This window comes from Cyprinodon variegatus, unplaced genomic scaffold, assembly GCF_000732505.1.
Source record: "Cyprinodon variegatus isolate N-32 unplaced genomic scaffold, C_variegatus-1.0 Scaffold407, whole genome shotgun sequence".
NCBI classification, from domain to species: Eukaryota; Metazoa; Chordata; class Actinopteri; order Cyprinodontiformes; family Cyprinodontidae; genus Cyprinodon; species Cyprinodon variegatus.
In genome coordinates, this window is record NW_015150860.1 from 484,347 (window position 1) to 506,174 (window position 21,828).

At 40.1% G+C, this 21,828-nt stretch overlaps 2 protein-coding genes across 2 annotated transcripts in view; one reads left to right on the forward strand and one right to left on the reverse strand.

The window, feature by feature from the left end:
• The window catches only part of LOC107093103 (aconitate hydratase, mitochondrial-like), a 14,506-nt gene extending 5,228 nt beyond the window's left edge, over positions 1-9,278 (reverse strand). The window contains exons 1-14 of the mRNA XM_015387931.1: positions 9,233-9,278; positions 6,304-6,446; positions 5,760-6,018; positions 5,507-5,599; positions 5,048-5,206; positions 4,759-4,909; positions 4,143-4,247; positions 3,967-4,058; positions 3,768-3,873; positions 2,703-2,860; positions 2,533-2,606; positions 2,078-2,189; positions 1,285-1,467; positions 1,049-1,144 (exon numbers count right to left, since the gene is read on the reverse strand). Coding sequence (XP_015243417.1) covers positions 1,049-1,144; positions 1,285-1,467; positions 2,078-2,189; positions 2,533-2,606; positions 2,703-2,860; positions 3,768-3,873; positions 3,967-4,058; positions 4,143-4,247; positions 4,759-4,909; positions 5,048-5,206; positions 5,507-5,599; positions 5,760-6,018; positions 6,304-6,446; positions 9,233-9,268 — 1,767 coding nt within the window. The 5' untranslated portion in view covers positions 9,269-9,278. The remainder of the gene's footprint in view (positions 1-1,048; positions 1,145-1,284; positions 1,468-2,077; positions 2,190-2,532; positions 2,607-2,702; positions 2,861-3,767; positions 3,874-3,966; positions 4,059-4,142; positions 4,248-4,758; positions 4,910-5,047; positions 5,207-5,506; positions 5,600-5,759; positions 6,019-6,303; positions 6,447-9,232) is intronic.
• A 3,243-nt stretch (positions 9,279-12,521) lies between these two features.
• tob2 (transducer of ERBB2, 2) lies at positions 12,522-18,818 on the forward strand. The gene is made up of 2 exons (XM_015387918.1): positions 12,522-12,772; positions 15,975-18,818. Exon 2 carries the CDS (start codon positions 16,143-16,145, stop codon positions 17,340-17,342), a length of 1,200 nt encoding a protein of 399 aa, XP_015243404.1. The 5' UTR covers positions 12,522-12,772; positions 15,975-16,142; the 3' UTR covers positions 17,343-18,818.
• Positions 18,819-21,828: the final 3,010 nt, after the last annotated feature.

Sequence of the window (21,828 nt, forward strand, 5' to 3'; positions counted from 1 at the left end):
AGAGTTAAAATATAAAGTGCGGTTATATTCAGAATTCAAACTTCTGAAAGTACTTTAAATATGAACATTTTTTATTAAGAGTAATTTCATTTGAATGTTTTTTTTACCAGAGACATTCATGTTTGTCAAAGAACACTACTGCCACCTACTAGTTTGTGATGTCACGGTGAGGCATCGGCTGTTGAGCAAGTCCCAATGCTTTATCTGGTGTTTGTCAAAATGCACTAGTATCCAAGTCATCTTGAAAACATTCTTCTTTGAAATGTTGGCTACATATTAAGTGTTTTTTCTCTGGCCAGAAGTTCGATGGCAAATCCTCTCTCTTCAAATTGGCAATCCAACGACGGACCTGTCCGTGGAGGATCATGAATCGAAAGGTGAAATAACTTCTTTTTTTTTCATGTTTACCAGATGTATTAACACATCCAACTGCCATGGCCATTGTCAGTTTAACTATAGCTCTTGTGAATTTAAATGGTGAACTCCTCTTGAAATCTTTAATAATTGATGTTGATTGAGGTGTGTATAATAGTTCCCGTTGATTTTGCTTGTTAAGCGGGGAGAATGGCGCTCTGCTTAGCTCACAGTGACGTCACTGCGAGAAGATGTCAGGAGTTAGGTGTTACTATATTTGGACAAAAATGGCAGCTCCTTGACTCTTTAAACCCGACGAAACATATACATTTTATTTCTTTACTGATTAACACCTAATTCATTAAATCATCACAAATGTATTAGCTTTAGGTGTAAATAACGATCCATTGATTATTCCTATACCAGACCTTTCCTTTAATAGGTGAAAAACATCCTTATACTTAATTCTGTCTCTGCTCCGCAATCATTTGTAATCCTCTTATTTCAAATGATTGCAGTTATGCGATAGGCTGACTGGATGCTGTTCAGTCTAAATGATCCTTCAGAAAGTCCACCTCTCTTTGGAAATTCTGCCATAATAAAGATGAGTTTATGTGGGTGAATAAAACAGGAGAGGATAAAACTAATACGAGCTGAACAGATGTGAATGAACCCATCTGACAGGGAGGCTTACCTTAATGAGGACCCTCATGTTCTCCAGATCTTTCCCATTCCACTTGTCAAAAGGCTGCAGCAGCTGAAGACGGTTACTGGAGGGGCTCACATCTACCTGTACAGCAACAAAACAGGGCCAAAAACATTAATCCATCTATATAACCTTCGGATCATCTGGTTTTTCCATCAGTGTATCTTAACTCTGCTTCTTGTTCAGCTTTCTGACCAATAGAGACTGATTCAGTTTCTACTCACCCTGACCGAGCTGCTCTCTGCAGGGGGGTGCTGGTAAGTGTCCTGGCCTGGGTCAAAGTCCCTGGCTGGAAGCTCATCACCGGTGGGGGGTGCCAGCTTAAATTTCTCCCCACTTTTGGCAATCAGATAGTCAGTCTCTGGGTTGAAGCTGAGGTCCCCGGCCAGAGCCAGAGCAGTGACGATCTATGCAGAATTAGAAGATGTATATGATTCATTTTAAGATTGCTTTCTGTCGTTTCCCTCTTTAGCCGGGCTTACACTGTGTGATTTTTTTGCCCTTTTCGGGGCTACTTTCCAGTCGTGCGAGAATTTTCGGATCGGGCCGACTTCCAGCCTGATTGTGTGTTGTGTAGTGTACACAATCTCACGACCACCTCCCGATAAGGAACCATGAGGTCGGGAGAAAATCAAACATGTTTGAGCCACGTCTTTCTCCAAATACCTTGTTTGCTTTCTCTTTAGGGCTTTCAGCACAGAAAATCGCACAAATTGACAAGGCAGCACGTTTCAATCTAGTGAGCTTCATATTCCTCTTCTACTGGGTTGGCTTCCGGATAGACATGTCCAAGTAGCGCCATCTCACTGCGGAGCTGAGTCGGACATGGTTTTTAGACGTACGGTGTGAGCAGAAAGATTGCATCAGAGCGTCGGGTCGCACAGTGTGAGAACATACATCGTGAGCTGTGAACTCACACTGTACGACGAAACCGCAGCTGTGTGCAACTATTGAAAAAATAATAATAAATCGCAGAGTGTATGCCCGGCTTTTGTGGACCCCTCAGCAGGGTCCTACCTCAGGAGAAGTCACAAAAGCATGAGTAGCTGGGTTGGCATCATTCCTGGCCGTGAAGTTCCTGTTGAAAGATGTCACAATGGTGTTCTTCTCTCCTTTTTTAACATCCCTCCTGCAAAAGAAGCGACATTTCCACAAAGTTACAGCACAGTTAGGAGAGCCCAGCAATCTGCATCATCAGACTCAGATGGCTAAACCTGAGGCAGGTGCTGCCAACTGATTTCTACCACTGCTTGGAGAGCCTTCCGATTTAATGCTCATCTGTATGGCTCACAAACCTCTCATGCTAACACAGTATTGCTCTGCTGAGTTTATAGCACACCTCTATTCGCACTGCAATAGGACACAACTCGCCTCTATCCTGGTTATCTATCGCTCTGTAACTGCAACTTTTGTCCTCCGATTGGAAGAATTGATGAACTCTGGATAGGCTAAGAAATAAACGAGACCTCTACCTGTCCCACTGGCCGATGCAGGGACCACAAGCGTTAGCAAGAACGATTCCTCCAACATCACTCAGGATCTTGGCCTGTGACATGCAGAACATTTATTTCAGAGGATAAACTCTATAACGTCTCATAAATAAAGTAAAGCTGGACTTTCCAGCTCTGTGTTTTTCACTCACATATCCATCTCTCTCGATGGTAGCTCGGATTTGTTCTGAGCCCGGTGTAACCGTGAACTGGGCTTTGCACTTCACTCCTTTATCCAGAGCTTGCTTGGCGACAGACGCAGCTCTGCCCATGTCTTCATAGCTGGAGTTGGTGCAGCTGCCGATCAGACCTGTTGGGATGAAAGAAACCAACAGACAGTTAAAATCAGGGGAGAATCCAACAAGTGTTCTAGTCAAGACTAATGTTGGGCAACTGGACAAATCAATTGACGATATACTCATTTTTTTTATTTATTTTTTAAGACACAACCCTATTTTTAATGGTACACAGTAGGGCTAAAATATTTGGCCTTTTTTGTCGTTTAATTCTAGTGTGTTTACAGGCTGCTCCGTCTGTGAAAGATTTGTTTTTATCACAACAAATACAAAATTAAACATTAGAAAAACAAAAAAGGAGATTTCTCTCCTGCAGTGTAGCTGTGTGATTTCCATCAAAATAAAAAATCTCCACCTGGTTTTCATTCTGTCTGTTTTGCGCATTCAGATAAACGAATAACAATCAAAACACTATAATGTCTCATAACATAGTCAGAACAACTGGAAAAAAGGAAACCATTTCTACTGAATAAAACCAGCATGTTTACCTTATTGGGCTTTAGCAGTGTGTGCAGGTGGTTAACAATATTACCAGTTGTGCAGAAGACATGTTTATCTTGCCCACAAAGCCATGTGCACGAATATGTTGAGCATTACCAGTAGTTATGCTGACAAATATCGGTTGGAAAATTTTTACATGTCGCCCAACCTTAGTGAAGACCACACCAGCAAAGACCAAGGAGTACTGAGACCGAGACGACACTACCAACAACAAAGTGCAGATTCTAATCCTGTGCTTTAATAACGGCTACATGACTGTCGAATTCAAGGTGACTTTAAAACCCCAGCTGAGGTGGAACGTGATCCGAACACGTCTGGTCAATAACACAGCGAGAAGGAACAAAGACTGAGGTGTCTAATTTCCCTGAATAAAGCATTAATGGTGAATGTAAGCCAATACGGCCTGCCACAAATACCCACCTACTTTAACCTCCAGGGGCCAGCCGTTCTTCTTAGCTACGGCCCCGATCTCAGACACGGGGTGGGCCAAGTCAGGGGTGAACGGTCCGTTGATGTGAGGTTTAAGCTGGAAGAGGAGAACAGAAGAAAAGTGAGACATTTTAATATGCTCTAGTTTTCTTCTTTGATTTAGCAAACAAAGAAAAGTGCACCAAGTCACCTCACTAAGGTTGACCTCGATGACTTGGTCATATTCACAGCCCTCATCGGGCACCAGGTCCTCTTTGAACTCATCAGCAACTGACGCAATTTCTATACAACAGGGAAAAGGAAAAAAAGAAGGTAAGACATGAAGTAATGACTGAGGAAACTGAGGATGAATTCCAAGACACTGACCTCCGCGGCCGGTTTTCTCCAGATACGTCTTCATGCGGTGGTTGTAGGGGAAAACGGATGTGGTAGCTCCGATTTCAGCACCCATGTTGCAGATAGTGGCCATTCCTGGAAAATATCATCTAGATATTTTATTTCACAAACACAACAATAAATTGGCTACTAGTGATTCTGCTGACTTCAGCCTGATGAGGTGGTGGGAAACTGAAAAACGGTCGATGACCAGCTGATGAAAACAAAGACAGAGAAAACATAAAGAGGTGAAAAGATATTCCAAAGAAATCTTTAGTAGCTGTGATGTGCGGATTATTTCGTCTTTCAGGTGGTGAGAGTCGGACTTTCAGCAGATAACAGGAAGGCTAAACAGCACAGTTAAGTTGCATGTATATTTTTGAGCTTTCAGCCTCCATCTGCTGTGAGAATGTTGGCAACATAAGGATTTTAATTCTCTAAGCAATACACAGAAGGAGATTTTTTACAGCAAGCCTAGCCAACAGGACATATAGCAGTAATAGCACAAGTTTACTTTTTCTTTTTAAACTCGTTCTTCCATTGGGAATGCTTTATGCACATAAAAACATAAAAATTTGCATCTCTTAAAATTTCATTTTAATCTTACCAGTGCAGGAGATGGAGTCAACTCCAGGCCCGTGATACTCCACAATTGCCCCTGTGCCGCCTTTAACAGTCAGAATACCGGCGACCTTAAGGATGACGTCCTTCGGGGAGGTCCAACCAGAGAGCGTTCCAGTCAGTCGCACTCCTATCACCTAAGGGACAACGACACAGGCTGGGAAAACAGTTGTAAAACAAGCGACTTAATGGAGAGACATAAATTACAAATTAAAGGTAATTAGCTACGATCCTCAGAAATTTAAAGGATAGCAGAGAGTGATTGAAAGACGCACCTTGGGACACTTAAGCTCCCATGGGATTCCAGCCATGACGTCTACAGCATCGGCCCCACCAACTCCAATACAAATGCCGCCAAGGCCGCCGCCGTTAGGAGTGTGGGAGTCTGTGCCGATAAGCATCACCCCTGGATAAGCGTAATTCTCCAGGATGATCTGTTTGGGCAGAGGGTCCATTCTCAGTTAAACAAGCAGCAATTAGTACAAGTTATTTATTCAAATTGTTAAAAATTTGCTTTAAAAAACACGCTTATCTGGTGAGTGGATGATATTTCTTCACTAATTTAATCATCCACAAAAAACTTGAATTGCAAAGTTTAATTTATGTCCTTCAAAACTAAAATCAGTTATATGTGTTTACATAATATCTAATTCATAAAAATAAAACCAGAGCAGGTAAACCAGACAAGAAGAGCGTGCACTAATTTTTATTATCCATTTGGGTAAATCCTGTACCTGATGAATGATTCCTGAGCCTGGTTTCCAGAAGCCAACCCCATATTTTGCTGCAGCAGTTGCAAGGAAGTTGTAGACTTCCTCATTTATTTCCTGTGAACGATGAAGAAAAAAAGGGATGATTTACTGACATCCTGCAAATATTTAACCAACAAAACATTAACTGGTTAAGTACAATTCTAATGCACAAATAAACAGCCAAAAAGGCATCAGTGTTGTTCATGTAGGCTATTTTCTTTCAGTGTCTGGTTACCTTCGCCCTCTGTAGGTCCTGAGCTCCTCCTGTCTGAGCTTCAATCAGGTGATCGCAGTGGATAGTGGAGGGAACGGCCACCTTTGGCAGGCCGCTGCTAATGAACTGCAGCATGGCCATCTGGGCCGTGGCGTCCTGCATGGCCACGCGGTCAGGACGCAAGCGCAGGTAAGTCCGACCACGGTCGATCTCCTGTCCTACTGGATCATCCAAGTGGCCGTAAACAATCTTCTCTGACAGGGTCAGAGGCCTGCTGAGCCTGCAGCCAAGGATCGGAGGAAATATGAAGAACTGAATGTGTGCTTGCATCGATAATTACAGAGCTCTACCAAAGTATTCATACACTTGAGCATTTCCACATAACGTCTCACTTCTCTTCAAGTACAGAAGTTTTCCTACTATATAAAATCCCAATAAAATGCCATAGTTAGAGGAAAAGTTCCAGCATTGAATAGAAAATAGCTTTATTTTCTTCCAGTGGGGAAACTCAGAAGTGTGAAAGCATCAGAGCAGAGCTATAAAGGAGTAAATGATAACTGCTGACCTCCTGCGTACGACATTGATGTTCTCATGCATCTTCTCATAACCAAGGCAGGAACCTGGCTCAAAGCGGCTCATGGCCACCTTGGCCTTGGCACTGAAGACAGCGGAGGCATGAAACCGTTTTGCCCCAGTTCCTAGAACCAACTGGACCAACAGAGGCAGCAGTTGACATAAAGCAGAAAAAAACACAACCGACAATATATTTTAATTTTTAACCAAGAAACAGTAAAACACTTTTATTATTAAGTAAGTCAGGTAATGATAGAGTTAAGCAGATGAGGCTGGTTAAAGTACAGTCAGCTGCATTGGTAAAACACTCCATATTAACCACAAACATTTTACTCAGATTATAACAATAAAATCAGGGCTGCAAAATTAATTACAAAGAAAAATTAATAGTTTAACTTTGAAATAGCATATTTGAGCATCAACACAAGCAATCACACCTCAGGACTATATAGAAACATGTCACTGCAAAGGCCGACCAGGAGCATATTAAAACGTGCTTTGCTGTTTGTTTGTGCTCCAGCTTCAGTTTAAAGACCCAATAGAAAGTCGCTGCTCTCTGAGAAAACTGGGGGAAGGTTCTCATAGCTCATATTGTGGCAGATTGGCCTCACCCATTCACGGAACTAAATGTAATTTGATAACCTTGACTGGATTAAACATTTTTACAACCCAGAGCTTTTAAAGAGAGCATCTGAATACCATCTACCTTTGATCTGCACACATTCCTGTTCTGTAATAATCGTTTGGTATTGCAGGAGGGAAGGTCACATGCCGTTAAGGAAGAGGGGATGAGAAGTAGGAATGCTGACCTTTGCAAAGAAACAAGCCAATTCTCCACATTGAGGCCCAGGAGTGTTTATCAAACTGACACAGGTCTTAAAGGAAACTGGTGATATTTAAGTTGGTATCAGCAGTAATGGTCAATAATTATAAGATTTCTCTGTATCCAACTGGATTCCTTCACAATTATTTCTGTGACTTTAACCAGATATTGAACCTGTTTATAAACTGCCTTGATAAAACAATATTGAGCTGAATGCCTGATAAAAGAATCTGCTGAACTCCAAAGCTGGGAAAAAAAATTACAAATTGTTTCTATTAAGATCCGTCTGTTAATGTTTATGCTAAATATTTTAACAAAAAAAGAAAAAATAAATTTCTAAGAAGTATATAGAAAGGCTTTTATGAAAGGATTTCAAAGCTTTATTGTGCATCTGATTGTTATCTTATTCATCTAATGCTTTCGAAACAAAATTTATGAAATGATATTATGTAAAAAAAAAAAAAATCTATTAAATTAAAACCTGCAATAAGGATAATATATGTGTTATTGAGTAAAGCTGTGTTTTATGCGAGAAATGTTGAATTTGTGGACTTAAAAAAAAACAAACTCGCAGATTTTTGGATTATCGTCATTCAATCAAAGGTTTAGTTCTTTATATGGGGTGAGACAGGCATCTCTTAACAAAACCAAACAGAGAAAAATGAGTATCAACTTTAAAAAACAAAACAGTTTTGACTTAGAGCGTAATAAAAAACAATGTGTAATGCTCATTCTGAATAACCAATATTAAAAAAAATCTCTATTGGCAACTCTAATCAAACTTGTTATAATCCTAAACAGGTTTTTTAATTGTTTTCAAAATTGTCTGATTTATTGACTGTAAAGCCGGAGGTCTCTGTGTACCCAACAGAGCATTAATACATTCAGCTAAGAAAAAACATGTTTGTAAAATCTCTTTACAGAAGGATTACTCTAGCAATTTGCCAGGAGATTGAAGAGATTTGGCCAAATGTTTGCTCAAAAGATTCTGATTTTATTTAAAAAAAGAATTATTAAATGCAGGACGGTTTTGCACAAAGTAAAACAAATTATAATTTTGTTCTAAAATTGATTAAAGATCATAATGAAGCAGTTTAGGAAGGCTGATTGGAGAAGGAAAGCCGCAAAGAAGTTTCCAATAGGCTGTATTCTAAATGGTTCGACCATTTCCTTTATTCTCAGTCTAGCTGGACTGATAGCTGCAAGACAGAATATTCTGGCTGATGGAAAGAAAACTGTTCAGTCTGCAGCAAAAAATCAGGTTAAAATGTCCAGCAACCTTGTAGTAGAATGTGTCATGGTCAAAAGAATCAAATATTAACTTTTGTTTAACAATGAAACACGGAGGTGGGCGAATCATCCTACGGGATTTATTTTCTTCAGATAAAACTAAGGTTATTAATCAAGGTAAATTAAGCCATTAAAAGGAAAATATACCAGTCATTTTAGGCTTCACCCTTCAGCTAGAAACCAAAGAAAGGATTTATTTTTTTTATTTCCACATTAACAATCAGGCTACGCATAAATCAATTTGAAAAACAGAATGACTCCACAGGAGGAAAGTAAAATGGTCCAGAATAAATCTAATAGATTTAAATTAAATTGCAATGTTTTTAAAGGCTTTATAATGGTGTTATTTATTCACAGCACTGATATCTGGCATTTTACACAGGGCTGTGTGTATAACGGTGCAAAACAACTTCCTTTATTTGTCTATTTCTTTTAATCACGTGACAAAAATACAGGCAGGTCCAACAGGTGTTGAGAGTAAAAATACTACTTTATTTATTGTTTCATGGCATATGTGCTACTGTGCTCGGAAGAAACAGTAAAACTAAATGTCGTTAGATTATGTTACTGTTCTTGTTAGAGCTGCTTATCGCCGTTTTTCTCTGTGACCTGATGTGACTCGGTGAGCAGCAGCTGTCAGGAGTTAAAGCACGCTGTAAACCACATAACCTTGCGTTCACCTTGCGATTAGCAGCGGATTAAGGCTCGTTATCAGACACCGCCTGACTAATGCTGACTGCAGTCAATCATGCCAATGGGTGACATGTTTAATACTGGAACTTAAAAAGTATAAATAACATTTTCTTACCCGGAGCCTGGTTACAGTCAGACAGTAGGACGCCATTTTGTAGTTCCTTCGTCACGGAGTGTCCCATTTTTATTACGTCATCATTACCTGAGTAAAAAAAAAAAAATACATCAAAATAATCTACCAGAACAAATAAATAATTTTAAAAATAAATAATTTCAAAATAAATAATTATTTACTATTTTACTCGTTATTTTTGTTCATCTTTTCTGATGCAAATTTCAGATTTTAGATTTTAACACTGACATTGTTTGATTTTATATTTATTTACTCCAAACTGCATAAAGATTTATTTGTCCAATTAAAAAAAAAAATTCCATAAAAAATGTATATGCGTAATATTAACAAGTCAATTTGTTTCGGCAATTATTCAGGGATGAAAAATAATGGTAAATGAGTTTACAGTTAAAATTAGACTTTTACTAACAATGAAGAAAACATAAGAAATAAATCATGAGCACGTTTTGTATTGAAAAAATATAATTTTTTTCTTATAAATTTAGATGAGCAGACAACAATTATTTTTTATAAACAAGAATTCTGTGCACTACTTATACATTCCCACTATTATATGATATGAAAGTTGTTTTATGTCCACCCCATCTGCAAACGTTTGACCTTTGTTTGACCCCTCATATTGGTGGGGTTCATTGAGAGTTTGGATTCCTAATCCAGACCCTGCCTCCACACTTGGTCTGTATATTTTTTAGTAGAGATGACATCAAGGGAATTACTAAAGATCATGTTTAGCATTCTTTATTGGTTGCAAACCAGCTTCAGTTTGATATGATTCAATAAAAAAATATTTTATTGATCTCAGGGGAAATTAAATTGTTGTCACTCTTATAATGTTTTGAGTTGTTGTAGGTATGATACCTATAGACAAGAAGCATCTCCTGTTTTGGTCTGTCTTAGAGCAGATCTGGAGAATTTGAACTAAGAAACTGTGTTGTTGTTCAACTGTCTCCTGAAGACGATGCTCACCGTTGTGAAGAATTTACCTTATTTTACAAAATTTTATCTCGTGAAATAATCTCTAGAGGTTCTTGGGGAGTTTCCAGAGCTGAGTAAAGATTCAATATCAGCTTGTTAAGCTTTGTTAGATATTTTTCTCTGATGCTGCTCTTTCTAGAAGATGATGGTAGATGGGGTCACGCTCTCCCTAACAGACCTACAGTGTAAAGAAATTGCAACAACAAAGGACCTTAGCTTCCTCAAAAAAAAAAAAAACTTCTGTTCTGTCCCTTCTTATAGACAGCTTCTCAATAAGTCTCCAGTGGAGTACAGTAGCCAGGTATCTATACTACTTCACCACCTCCACTACCTATCACATGATACTAATAGTGTTTTAATGCTCTCTCTGTTTCCTCTGAAATTCAAATTCATTTCCACTCCTTAATTCACATTTAGGGTAAGATTGTTTTGCACTATGTCACAAAGCAGTCAATCTGCACTCTGTTAGTCAGCTTCTTGTCCATGTTTGATTCTTCCCTGGACTGCAGACTCATTCAGGTATTTCAGCAGATGACAAGAGTCTGTGTTGCACTAAAAGTCAGAGATGTACGGATTGAAAAGGATAAGAATACTATCCTCTGTGGTGCTCCTATGTGGTTGACTGCCTGGTTAGCCAGCTGACCCTTCAAGCCTCACAAACTGCCGTCCCTTTATTAGGTAGTCTTTACTCAGGCAATTTTCCATGCCTCCACCTGAGAGTTTTTGATTGAGTCAGGCTTACTTGTGTTAAATCTACTGGATTAATCAAAGAAGGGGATCCTCATAGTGTGGTCTGCCTTTTCTAAATGAAAGTGGTTTTGTTGAAGCAGGTGCATGACAACATCCTCAACTTCAACTCCAAAAACTGCAGGGGGTACTGTTAGCTGCTTGTTTGCTTACTTGCTTCCTAAGGTGGACCAACATAAGTCTCCTTTGGACCTTCATGATGTGGTTATCAGTGCAAAGGGTTTACAGTCATTGAGAGCCCTATGGGATTATTCTCCTGTACATTCCTCCGAATAAAATTTCAGTCTCTGTTGGCAAATAGCTCAGTATTTGCTTCATGTGTTCCTCCAGATGCCATTTAGATTGTTCATTTGTCTGCAAGCTTTATTTGAGGTTGGAGTTCGTTTTTGGTGAACATCGTCTTTCAACCATCATCGGAAACACCTGTGTTTCCGATGATGGTTGAATTGAGCCTCGATATTTTATGAGTTGTTACCAAAAAGAAAATATCAGCTGAAAATAAACACAATCGCTATAGTCATAAGTTAAGAAATAATCACTTATTAAGATATGTAAAATGAATGTATTTTATATGTTTATATATGTATTAATCTCAATACATGATAATTGAAATAATCCCCAACATCTTTTTAAGTCATACACATCAGTATTTAAAAACACATTTCCAGTTTTATATCAAAATTTAAGAAAAATGATTTTATTTGTGTTGGTAAGTTTATTTAAAAACCTTATGAGTAGTCAAAATATGAAAACATAATACAATCTGAAGCTGGCAAAATTCCTCCTTGCAGGTCTCCACATTATAAATCTATATTTGTTTAAATATGTTTAGTACTTCTTAAAATTCAAAAGAAATATTTAGATTAGTATTAGTATTAAATACTGGATGGAAAAGCTTTTGTAGAAATTCGCTAACGACAAAAAGAAAAGCCAGAGTCTTTGAACAGTATTCTCTTAAAAATTTTTTTTTTTCGTTTTTTTTTTATTGTTTATTGTTTTTGTTTTTTGTTTTTAAGAAAATGATAAAATAAAAAAAAATAAAAAAAATTGCCCCGCACAGAAACCAAAGGTGTTAAAATCTTTAGGAACACCATATCCCATAAGACATTGCGAAAAATTCTATTTGCTTCTGCTGCTACTGACCAATCAACTGCCGGTCATCCTACTAGTCAGCCAATGGAAACTCTGTTGCTATCACTATTAGTATTTATAGTACAACTGTTCAGCAAACATTTGTCTCTCCGCCGTACAAGATAGTGCCCAAAATTGTTATAATGTGTGTTCCATTGCTTACATTACATGCTGTTCTTAATTTCCTAAAAAAAAAAAAAAATCTAATAGCTTGTAGGATTTATTCTAATGTTGTTATGAAAACAATTTGGTGACAATATGACTGTAACGAATATTATGAAGCTCTTTGATAGATAAATATAAGTCAAGAAATTGAAAAATAACGGCTATTGTATGATTTATGACGAGAGAAAAGTAGTCCCTCTCGTCACAGGGGTGTGGGCGACTCACAGTGTATAAATACGCCGGGTTGTCAAACAGTAAAGTTTCAGCGAACACCTCCAGTTCAACGCGAAGTGTCACCGAAAGACAAAGTACGCCAGAAAATTACAGCTTCGGTGGCAAAGAAGGAAAACACAGAGTGTTATTTTTATGTAAACTTGGTAATTCTGCGAACTGACGCCTCCGCCGTAGATTTTTGTCATATAATATGAGGGAATTAATGTAGAGACCAGGGAGGACAGGTCAAGCCCCGGACATCATCACCACCATAACCGTTATCACGGCTAGGTGAGTAAATGTTCACCACTTTGTGTCTACATTTTGACACAATTCTCCTCGGTGCATCACACGATGTTGGGATGTACTGGTGTTTTTCCACAGCTTTGGTCCGTAAAGAGAGGTTGTGCTTGGCTCGGACATTGAATTGATCGTTTGTTTATTTGTTTCCTCCTATTTTATGCATATTTCCAGTCAAACATCGACTAAAAGAAGCCTTTTAACATCATGTTCTGCTGATGTTTCTTCGAGGGTGTTATGTCATTGGTCAGGTGCATCCTCCTTAGGCTGCTCAGCACTTCATTTGGTTTAAAATTTTATTTCCAATTGAATTCTGGAAAGGGAGAAAAAAGAGGAATCATCCAGTTGTGCTGGCAGCTAAGTGTACTCTCTGTTCCAGTAGTCTGTCACTAATCTCTCTATCTCAGTCCATGCAAACCTTTATGATAACACTTCTCGTTCATTCTTCTGTTTGCATTTTTGTCTACGCTTTGTTTTATCATTTTACATGCAGATCAGGTAAAAAAAAAAAGGTGCAGGATTGTTATACAACCTGCTATAATGCTAGGAGGAAACGGGACAAATCCAGATTTTTAAAGGAAAGTTTCTATTATGCAACTGCTGCCTTCCAATAAAACCCTTTTGGAAGGTTATATTCTTGCACTTAATGTAATGTATATGATCTGCAGACTGTGTTTTAACTTGACTCCTGGTAGAAAACACTGCCCCTTAATGAGTCCATGTAAACAAACGCAACACCTCTGATCTTGATTAGACTAGCAACAGCAAAGCCTGCAACAATAAAGATCAGCAGAAATTGCTAGCTGTTTTGATTTGTATCTGCACATGTGGTTGTATCAATTGAGGTGCAAAAAAAGGCATCAGTAAGGCAAATGCTGGATCCTTCCTGTCAATTACACTAACTGGTTTCAGCGAAGCGTCTCAAAATGAGTTTTTGTTCCACAGATGATGCAAAAAAAGGTGAGCCCCAGCTTTTATGCAGCCCTGATCCTTAGCTTTTTTTCCCTTCAAAGTCAGGTGAAAGGGGAGTTTACATTTTTCTCTACAGACCATTTGCTCCTGCAGCCTTGTGGCCAGCCTGTGCAGCTTTATCTCTAATAACATTAGAACTGTCTTTAATCTGAGCCGCCTTTCTAATCTTAACCGCTGAATCCCCATCTGTCAGGGAGGTAAATGTGAGGAACTGCTGTATGTTTGCCTTCATCCAGGTTTGGGAGGGAGAAGGAAGGAAGGAAGGAAGGGAGGCTAAGGTGCATGCTGGGAACTTGTGTTTGCATCCAGCATACGTCGTGCCATTTTCTGTTTTCAATCCAACAGTTCCCGCTTTGGTTCTGCTTCAGAGTTTGTTTTTTTTTCATGCAGGCCTTTATTTCGGCTGGTATTCCAGTCCTGATGAATGGACTCTGAAGCATTAAGATACAAGCACTTTATGGGATCACGTTCAGATTATGCAGGATTTATGAAGCCCGACAGGGCAGCATCTGTTACATCCATGAACATGACTTACATTCGATGGGCTTGAAATGTAAAATCGTCCATTTAGAGCTGCTGATTCAGTAAAGGAGTCATGTTTATCTCTAGAACTTCAAGCATCGAGTTAATAATTAATCATTGATATAAGTAAATATGGATACGCATTTACTGCTGGAATCTGTATCAGATTTCACTTTTTTTTTTAGCCTCCTCTGACCTTAGTAAGTCCGATAATGTCTTCTAAAAGCACAGGGCCAACAAGATCACAGCGGGTAACATGAAGGTAGACCCTTTAAAGGGACATTCTTTACAAGAATTTAAAGCCCATGTTGATTTAAACTGGTTGCTTTCCTAACATTGACCCAAAGACATTTAGCATAGTCTATACATTTTCTAACTGAGGTTATGGTCTTTCCAGATGCTGCCTCATCCATCAAAACCAGTTTTAATGTGCGTTTAGGATCATTGTCCTGGAACAAGGCTTCAACCACCTGACTCAAAACGTCACCCTTGTATATAGAGGGACGTTCAAAGAACTAGTCAATCTTTAACTGGAAGATGCTGGAACACCAATGTTGCCATCCATAGGAAAGTCTTTAACATGAACGCTAACCATCCAAAAAAAGGAAGTATCGGTTTAAACCAACGTTTTTCTCTTAGAATTTATAGTCTGAGGAGATGAATATTCAGTCTAGATGACGCTTTTAAATTTTAGAACACTCAACCAGCTGTTGAGCATGATGAGGCAAGCATCAGCTGCCTATAGATCAGTTATCTTGATTCCAGACCAGACTAAAGTGCAGAGGTGATGGGTCTTTAATTATTCTGAAATTATGGAACCAGTTCATGTTCTATTCAAACTTTCAGCTGGTTTGTTTTTGCTTTCATTCTAATCCTACCAATCTTTTACATGGCATTTTATTCTGGTTTTTATATATTGATTTGCACCGATTTCTTACAGTATAGTTCATTGGTTAAACAAATTGGGATGTTTTTGTAAATGCTGTTTATAAATAAAAATGGATTGGGAAAAGGAAAATGACATCAAAATACTTTGAAGAACAGTAACTTGGCTAGACTTTGGTGTTCATACAATACGGTCAAGAACACGCATAAAAACTATTTTTCAAATAGTGAATTATAATATTAAAGGTATAGTGGAGGATGTTCTTTTTCCGGGTGGATCATCAAAATAATTGGTCCTCCTAATTGTCAATCATTCTGGTGATATGTTCACGTAAAGCCTTCCTACGTGCTTATCTCCATTTTCACGTGCAGGTGGTGAGTCTGACATAGTGGAAAACATTTTTAATCGTCTTTTGGAAAGTAAGCTTGTATGATGGATGCAAATATGGAAATGGAAAGAGCAAGTCTTTTCAAAAAATCGCGAAATCCTCCACTATATCTTTAAACTACTGGAACATCCTGACCTCAACTCGATATGAAAAGTGTAAACTGTTTTTCTTTTCCAAGCTCCTGTATGGGTTGTATGGATATATTTGAGTATTTATGGATATTGTTAAATGTGGGGGTGTTGGAGAAAGAAATCAAAAGTAGAGTTAAATTCGAGTTCTGTGGTTTCTGGGAAACTGTTTACACGGATTAGGTCTATGACTTGTTTTTTATACCTGGCCATGATGGCTACTTATAATTCCTAACAGAGCTGTAGGGTTGTGGTTGTTTGAGACATTAGAGTAACCATGTTCTCTTGTCTTCACAGCTGGAACATCCAGAGAACCTAAAAACATTCCCTGCCTTTGAGATGCCGATGCGAATATGACTCCAAAAGATTCAACGACTTTTCTTTAAGCCAGAGGTACGAACTGCCTCCCTCTCATCAGCGTCCTATAACAATCAGTACCCACCACGGCCCTAACCCGATGCAGCCATGCATCTAGAGGTCAAGGTCGCCCTCAACTTTATTGTGTCCTACCTGTACAACAAGCTGCCTCGCCGTCGAGCTGACCTGTTTGGTGAGGAGTTGGAGAAGATACTGATGTCCCGCTTTGAGGGCCACTGGTATCCTGATGCGCCCCTCAGGGGATCGGCTTTCCGCTGCATACACTTGGGGGCGCCGCGTGACCCCGTAGTGGAGCTGGCTGCCAAAAGAAGCGGACTAGATACGGAGGAGGTGCGTTCTAACGTCCCTGCTGAGCTCAGCGTCTGGATCGACCCGTACGAGGTGTCCTACCAGATTGGAGAGAAGGGGACGGTAAAGGTGCTTTACCTAGAAGACCCCCCAGGCCTCGGATGCGACGGTGACAGGGCTGAGGCGGGGAATGGGGAAGGAAAAGGAGAGTCGGAGGCTGAGGAGGCCACAAGTTTGGGATTTAATCCAGATGCTCAGGTGTTTGTGCCAATTGGAAATCAAGCATCTCCGGCACTCATGCCATCCCTCTCAAGCTCGCCCACACCTTTGTCATCTCAGCCTGGACTCTTTAGCTACCCCAGCTCCAGTACTCCTACTGACCCTGGGGCCAATTCCTCCAACACTTCCACCCCTTCCCCTCCCAGCGGTGTGTTACCCTACCTCCCCACTCAGCAGGCCCCCTCAGCACTCCCTCCAGCCCGTCCACAACCCATCACCTTCACCACAGCAAGCTTTGCCGCCACCAAGTTCGGCTCCACCAAAATGAAGAAGTGCAGCGGCACCGGGTCACCAGCCAGCTCCGGTGTCATTGTGCCGCCTTCGCAAAGGATGCTCTCCCGCTCTCCCACCAACATCCCGGCACCGGAGCTGCTAAAGCACAAGCCCCTGTCGTTGTCTCTGCACTCCCTCGGAGGTCAGATCCCCAGCCAGCTCTCCCCCAGCGCCAAAGAGTTCGTCTACCCAGGATCGCCAGGCCCCTTTTACTTTGAGGCCGACACCCAGCCCATGCAGCCTCAGGCCAGCCCTTTCCAACCCTCGCACAACATCAGCTCCAACCCAGCTTTTGATGCGTTCGCCAGCCCTTCTGCCCAAAACGTGGGCATCCTCAGCAGCGGTGCAGGAATCCCTTACGTGGAGAAACCGGCGTTTGACGGTTTAGGAAGTTACAACCTGCAATATCCAAGCCAGTCTTTCCAGCCCGTCGTGCTGGCCAACTAACTAACCCTTTGTTTGGATTACCAGTCGAGGCAGAGTTGGGTGAATCTACACGTCTTTGGTTTTCCTTCAAAACATAATGTTGACTTCATCAAAAGTGGGTTTTGCTACGGAGATTAGAGAAATAAACATGTCCACTAACCATTTTATGCTTTGTATCTCCCTTTTCACTCCTCCTGGAACCATTCGTGTTCCTTCACTTTGCATTGATATCGATGGTTAGGTGGCGAGATTCTTTCTGCACCCAGTTCTATTCAGACGTGAAACATTTATTTTCTACTCCTTCTGAAGGACCCGTCTCTAGAGCAGCTCCATTTTGCACTGCACTGTCATGCTGTGAAAAAAGGACTTTGCCAAGTCCTGCAGGGAACGACTGCTGTGGAAAACTCAGCACTTTGCTCCGCAATCTGCTCTGCCCTACTTGCCACAAATACACAGGAGAAGGGGGGGGTTGTTTTGCTGTCTGTGTGTCGTCCTGCCTCGTTTTGTTATGGTTCGATCGAGGGAACGGTTGTTTGTCTCCGTTATTGGGTGCATGTATATCGAAAGCCTGTTATCAGTCGCTGGTACGCCTGTGTGAGCGGGAATGAATGATGGGCAGGCAGAGGGAGAGAGAGCAGCGTTGGAGAATGTATTTTATCTGCTGGAGGGAAGCTCTGAATGTGAAAGACGGCTGAATTAGAAGGTGAACTAAATGTTACCTCTTTGTTTAAAGGGAAAAAAACACAAGGAAGTGTGCAGACACAATTGCACCATATGCATCGATGTGCACGATATTCCAGTCAGCAGTGTGTGAAGGTGAACGGGTGAGGGGCGGGTGGGGGTGCAGCAGCTAAGCAGTAGGGATTGTGATAAATGGCTTAGCATGACTTTGACTATGAAGGAGAGGTTTTTCTTTGCATGGAAGAAGAGGGAGGGAGACCGTAGAGAAACTTCTAGATGCGCGTTAGTCGCCAGGGTGCACTGGCTCAGGGAAGCGTCGAGTTGACACCCAGAGCACGTTTGTGGTGAACTAAAAACACTACACCATTCTCTTCTCTCCTCCTTGAAATTCTCCTGCTGTCTCCATTTTTTTTTTTTTTTCTCAAGCTGTTGCAAGAAAAAGGAAAGCCGACCGTACAGTCCAGGGTGCTCAGTTCCTCCCCAGCTGCAGTGAAGTGTGTTGCACGGCTTTGTCAGAGAGGGCGTCAGACATGCGACTCTCCTGGCATTGTGTGTTGTCATCGGTTACCGCAGGGAAAGGTTAACCTTCGCATGTCACAGTAGTTCAGCACTTTATCACCGGGTCTCCTGTTGTCACTGCAGCCGTCGGCACTAAACCTGCCTTTCAGCTTCTGCTTGGTTGTTGCACATTTTTATTCAGAAGACATTAGATGGGTTGAAGGATAATATTAGCCTAAACTACTTTTTTATTTTTTTTTTTTGCATTAGAAAAGGATATGGTGAACCCTTTTGACCTCCCTCTTAACAGTGTTTTTCTTGGGGTGTAGCCATCTTTTTTTTTTTTTTTTTTTTTCATATTTCTGATTAAGTTGGCATAAGGACCCCTCTTTTTTTTTTTCTTTTTTTTTTACTTAATCATCCTCATTCAGTATTTTTTTTGTTATTTGTAATTAAATTTTTTCATATTAACCCTGTCCGCTTCTATTGGTTAGGGATTGTGACTGCAGGATTGTGTGTAAATATATAAAGTTCTCATGTTCAAATTCTTTAGTTTTGTACCTACTGAATTTTCCTTTTTATAATTTCTTTTCAAAAAAAAGTATGAATATATGCAAACTGAGACAAAAATAAAGATGTACAGAATAAAGTATTGAATGTGAATTGTACCTTGTACAGTATTTGTCTCGTATAAGACGGGTAAATGTATTCTCTTCTTGGGTTTGGCTTTTAGGAAGTGACCGTTTACAGTGGGTGAGGGGGGGGCTGCAGACAGAAATATTACAGATATGACTCTCTGTGCCCCTGAGGTAGATGATACAACTATTGAAAGAAAACCAAAAATCTGGACAGCTGAGGTTTATTTTTGAAGGATTGTAACTTTTCTTTTCCCCCTTTTTTTTTTTTTTTTTTTTTTTTTGGATCTATCAATTTTTCTCATTAAGTTCCCCACAGCATGATGCTTCCACCACCATGTTTCACCATGAGGATGGTGTGAAAAGGGAGCAATGCATATTTTAATCTCTTCTAAACATAGTCTGCTTCATTAAATCCCCCAAAATTCAATGAGGTTTTTATTAAAGTGACAAAAAGTTAAAAGGGGTTATTGACTCTACTGGAGACCACTGCATTTATTATGAGTAAATGCTGTGCTTGGACAGGACTTATTTTACTAGGAAAAATCTGAACATCTTTATTGTTCTCTGCTCGCTCAGCCAGGACCTTTTTCAGGTTCTCAAACTAAAGCCATATTCCCTGCTCCTCTCTGCTCACACTGATCGTCCTTCAGCACTGCAGCCTGATGCCATAATTTTTACACCGCCCTTTAAGATTCATGGGCTCCCTACCTCTCTGCTCCCTAGAAAACAAACCCCAGTAATCGCTTTCAGTAGAAAGATGCAGTTAAAGATGTTGGAGGATGGAGGAAATAAAATGTAGGATGAATGTGGTCCAGATCTAATCATCTACCCTGGTTTTAGCAGCCTGGTTTTAGCAGCATCTATGAAAAAACAAATTTAACCTATGGGTTTTATTCCCTTTACTGTTTATTTTTGGTATGGGGAGTTCTAAGCTGATGTTTAAATGCAGGCTGCTCTAAAAGCAGGGTTGGTGATTAACAAAGATGGATGAGAATATTTTTTTCTATTCTGATGTCCTTTGCTTGTACCACTGTGTGCAGTTTATTTTGCACCTGGGACTATTTAATTGTGATAAAAGAATCTTATTTTCTAAGTCAACTTTAACATGTAAAAGTAAAAATATATATATAGATTAAGAAGTGATGTATAAATAGTGCTGTTTCCTCCCTGAACTGGATCATTTCTTTTCTCTTTTGTATCTGATCTGTACACCCTGTAGATGTCCGATGAACCTTTCACTACCGAAATGCAATGACCTGTTTTCTGTGCCGCCCCTCGGGAAGCGGGGAGTTACTACTGCAGTTTCTTATTGTATCAGATTCCTTTTTTTAAGTTTATAATAAAAAAGCAGACTGGCAATAAAAAGAAGCATGGAAACGAACGCCCACCCCTCTTGTCCTTCTTTCTGTTGTGTTTGATCAGATGTTATTTAAAGGCTGATTCCTGGGAAAAGCTGATGATTGATTGAAGCGGCAGTGGAACGAGTCTTTTATATTGCAGTAAACAAATTCAAGCCATGTTTGATCAATAATTCAAAGCAAAAATGGGATTCTTAGATGGTGAGCAGCCAGATTGCTCACCACCCACATCAGCTGGACTCATCCCAGCAGATATTACTTTACATTTCATCAGCCTGCTCTCTGATAGTCAGCCTGTCTCCTATCACCGTCTCTGCAAAACCATCCAAACAACTGCCTCCTTTTGAGGGATGGGGGGGACTTGCAGCATGTACTGGTATGGCATTAACATGCAAGACAAGGCTTCTCTGTTTCTTTGTCTTTCCTTTTTTCCCTTCTGATTCTTCTTGTTTTCCCTCCAATCACTTCTTCCCCCCAATCATCTCCTTCATCCTCCACAGACACACACCCATCCCGCCCGTCTTTTAGGCTGCTGGTGTTATGCAACACAGCTCCACCGTGTGTTGATGTGATCATTACGCAACATCTTCTACTCTTTTGGAATACTGATGAGCTGCAGCCCTGAAACGAGAAGAAAGGGGGAAAAACAGTTGCCTGATGGATGAAAGGAGATTTTTTTTTTTTTTTGTATGTGCGTGCAAGTACCTGCTCAGCACGGTCGCGCTCTGCTGATCAAGGTTTAAAGATGTAGCCTTTATACTCTTGACAAAAGCAGGCTCTTTATTATCCAGTGTTCCTTTGTTTTCCTGGACCAGGGCCGACCCAAGGCTGAATGGGGCCCTGAGCAACTTCCCCCTGCATTTATGGTTTGCAAAGGAATTTTTTTAAAGGCAAAAATAGGTCTGTTTTCATTGTAGATATGTGCAAACTTTTTTCAATGTTCCCAGTTTTGGTATTTCCATTAAATAAGAAATGCGGTTTGAATTGTCACATGAGTACGTTTATTAAAATGATAACTCTTGAAAACAACATGGCAGCTGACGTGTACACTTCAGATATATATCCATGTTTTAGCCCCAACTCTAATAATAAAAATATATTCAGTCTGCCCATGGATCCAAATATACAGCGTCATCAACCTGCAGCTAATTGTGGTATTCATCTTTATTAGGCAGTTGGTTCCAGCGGCAGATCACGTGACTTGTGCGATGCACAAAAAGTTTTGCATTAGGGTTTATGAAATTTAATCATTTAGATGCAACTGAAAAACCACCATTAAAAATTAAGAATTTATTTTTTTTATCAAAAGGCAAGCTTTTTTTATTATTGCAG

Coding starts and splice junctions, on each gene's coding strand:
- tob2 (XM_015387918.1), top strand. CDS start 16,143: ATGCATCTAGAGGTCAAGGTCGCCCTCAACTTTATTGTGTCCTACCTG.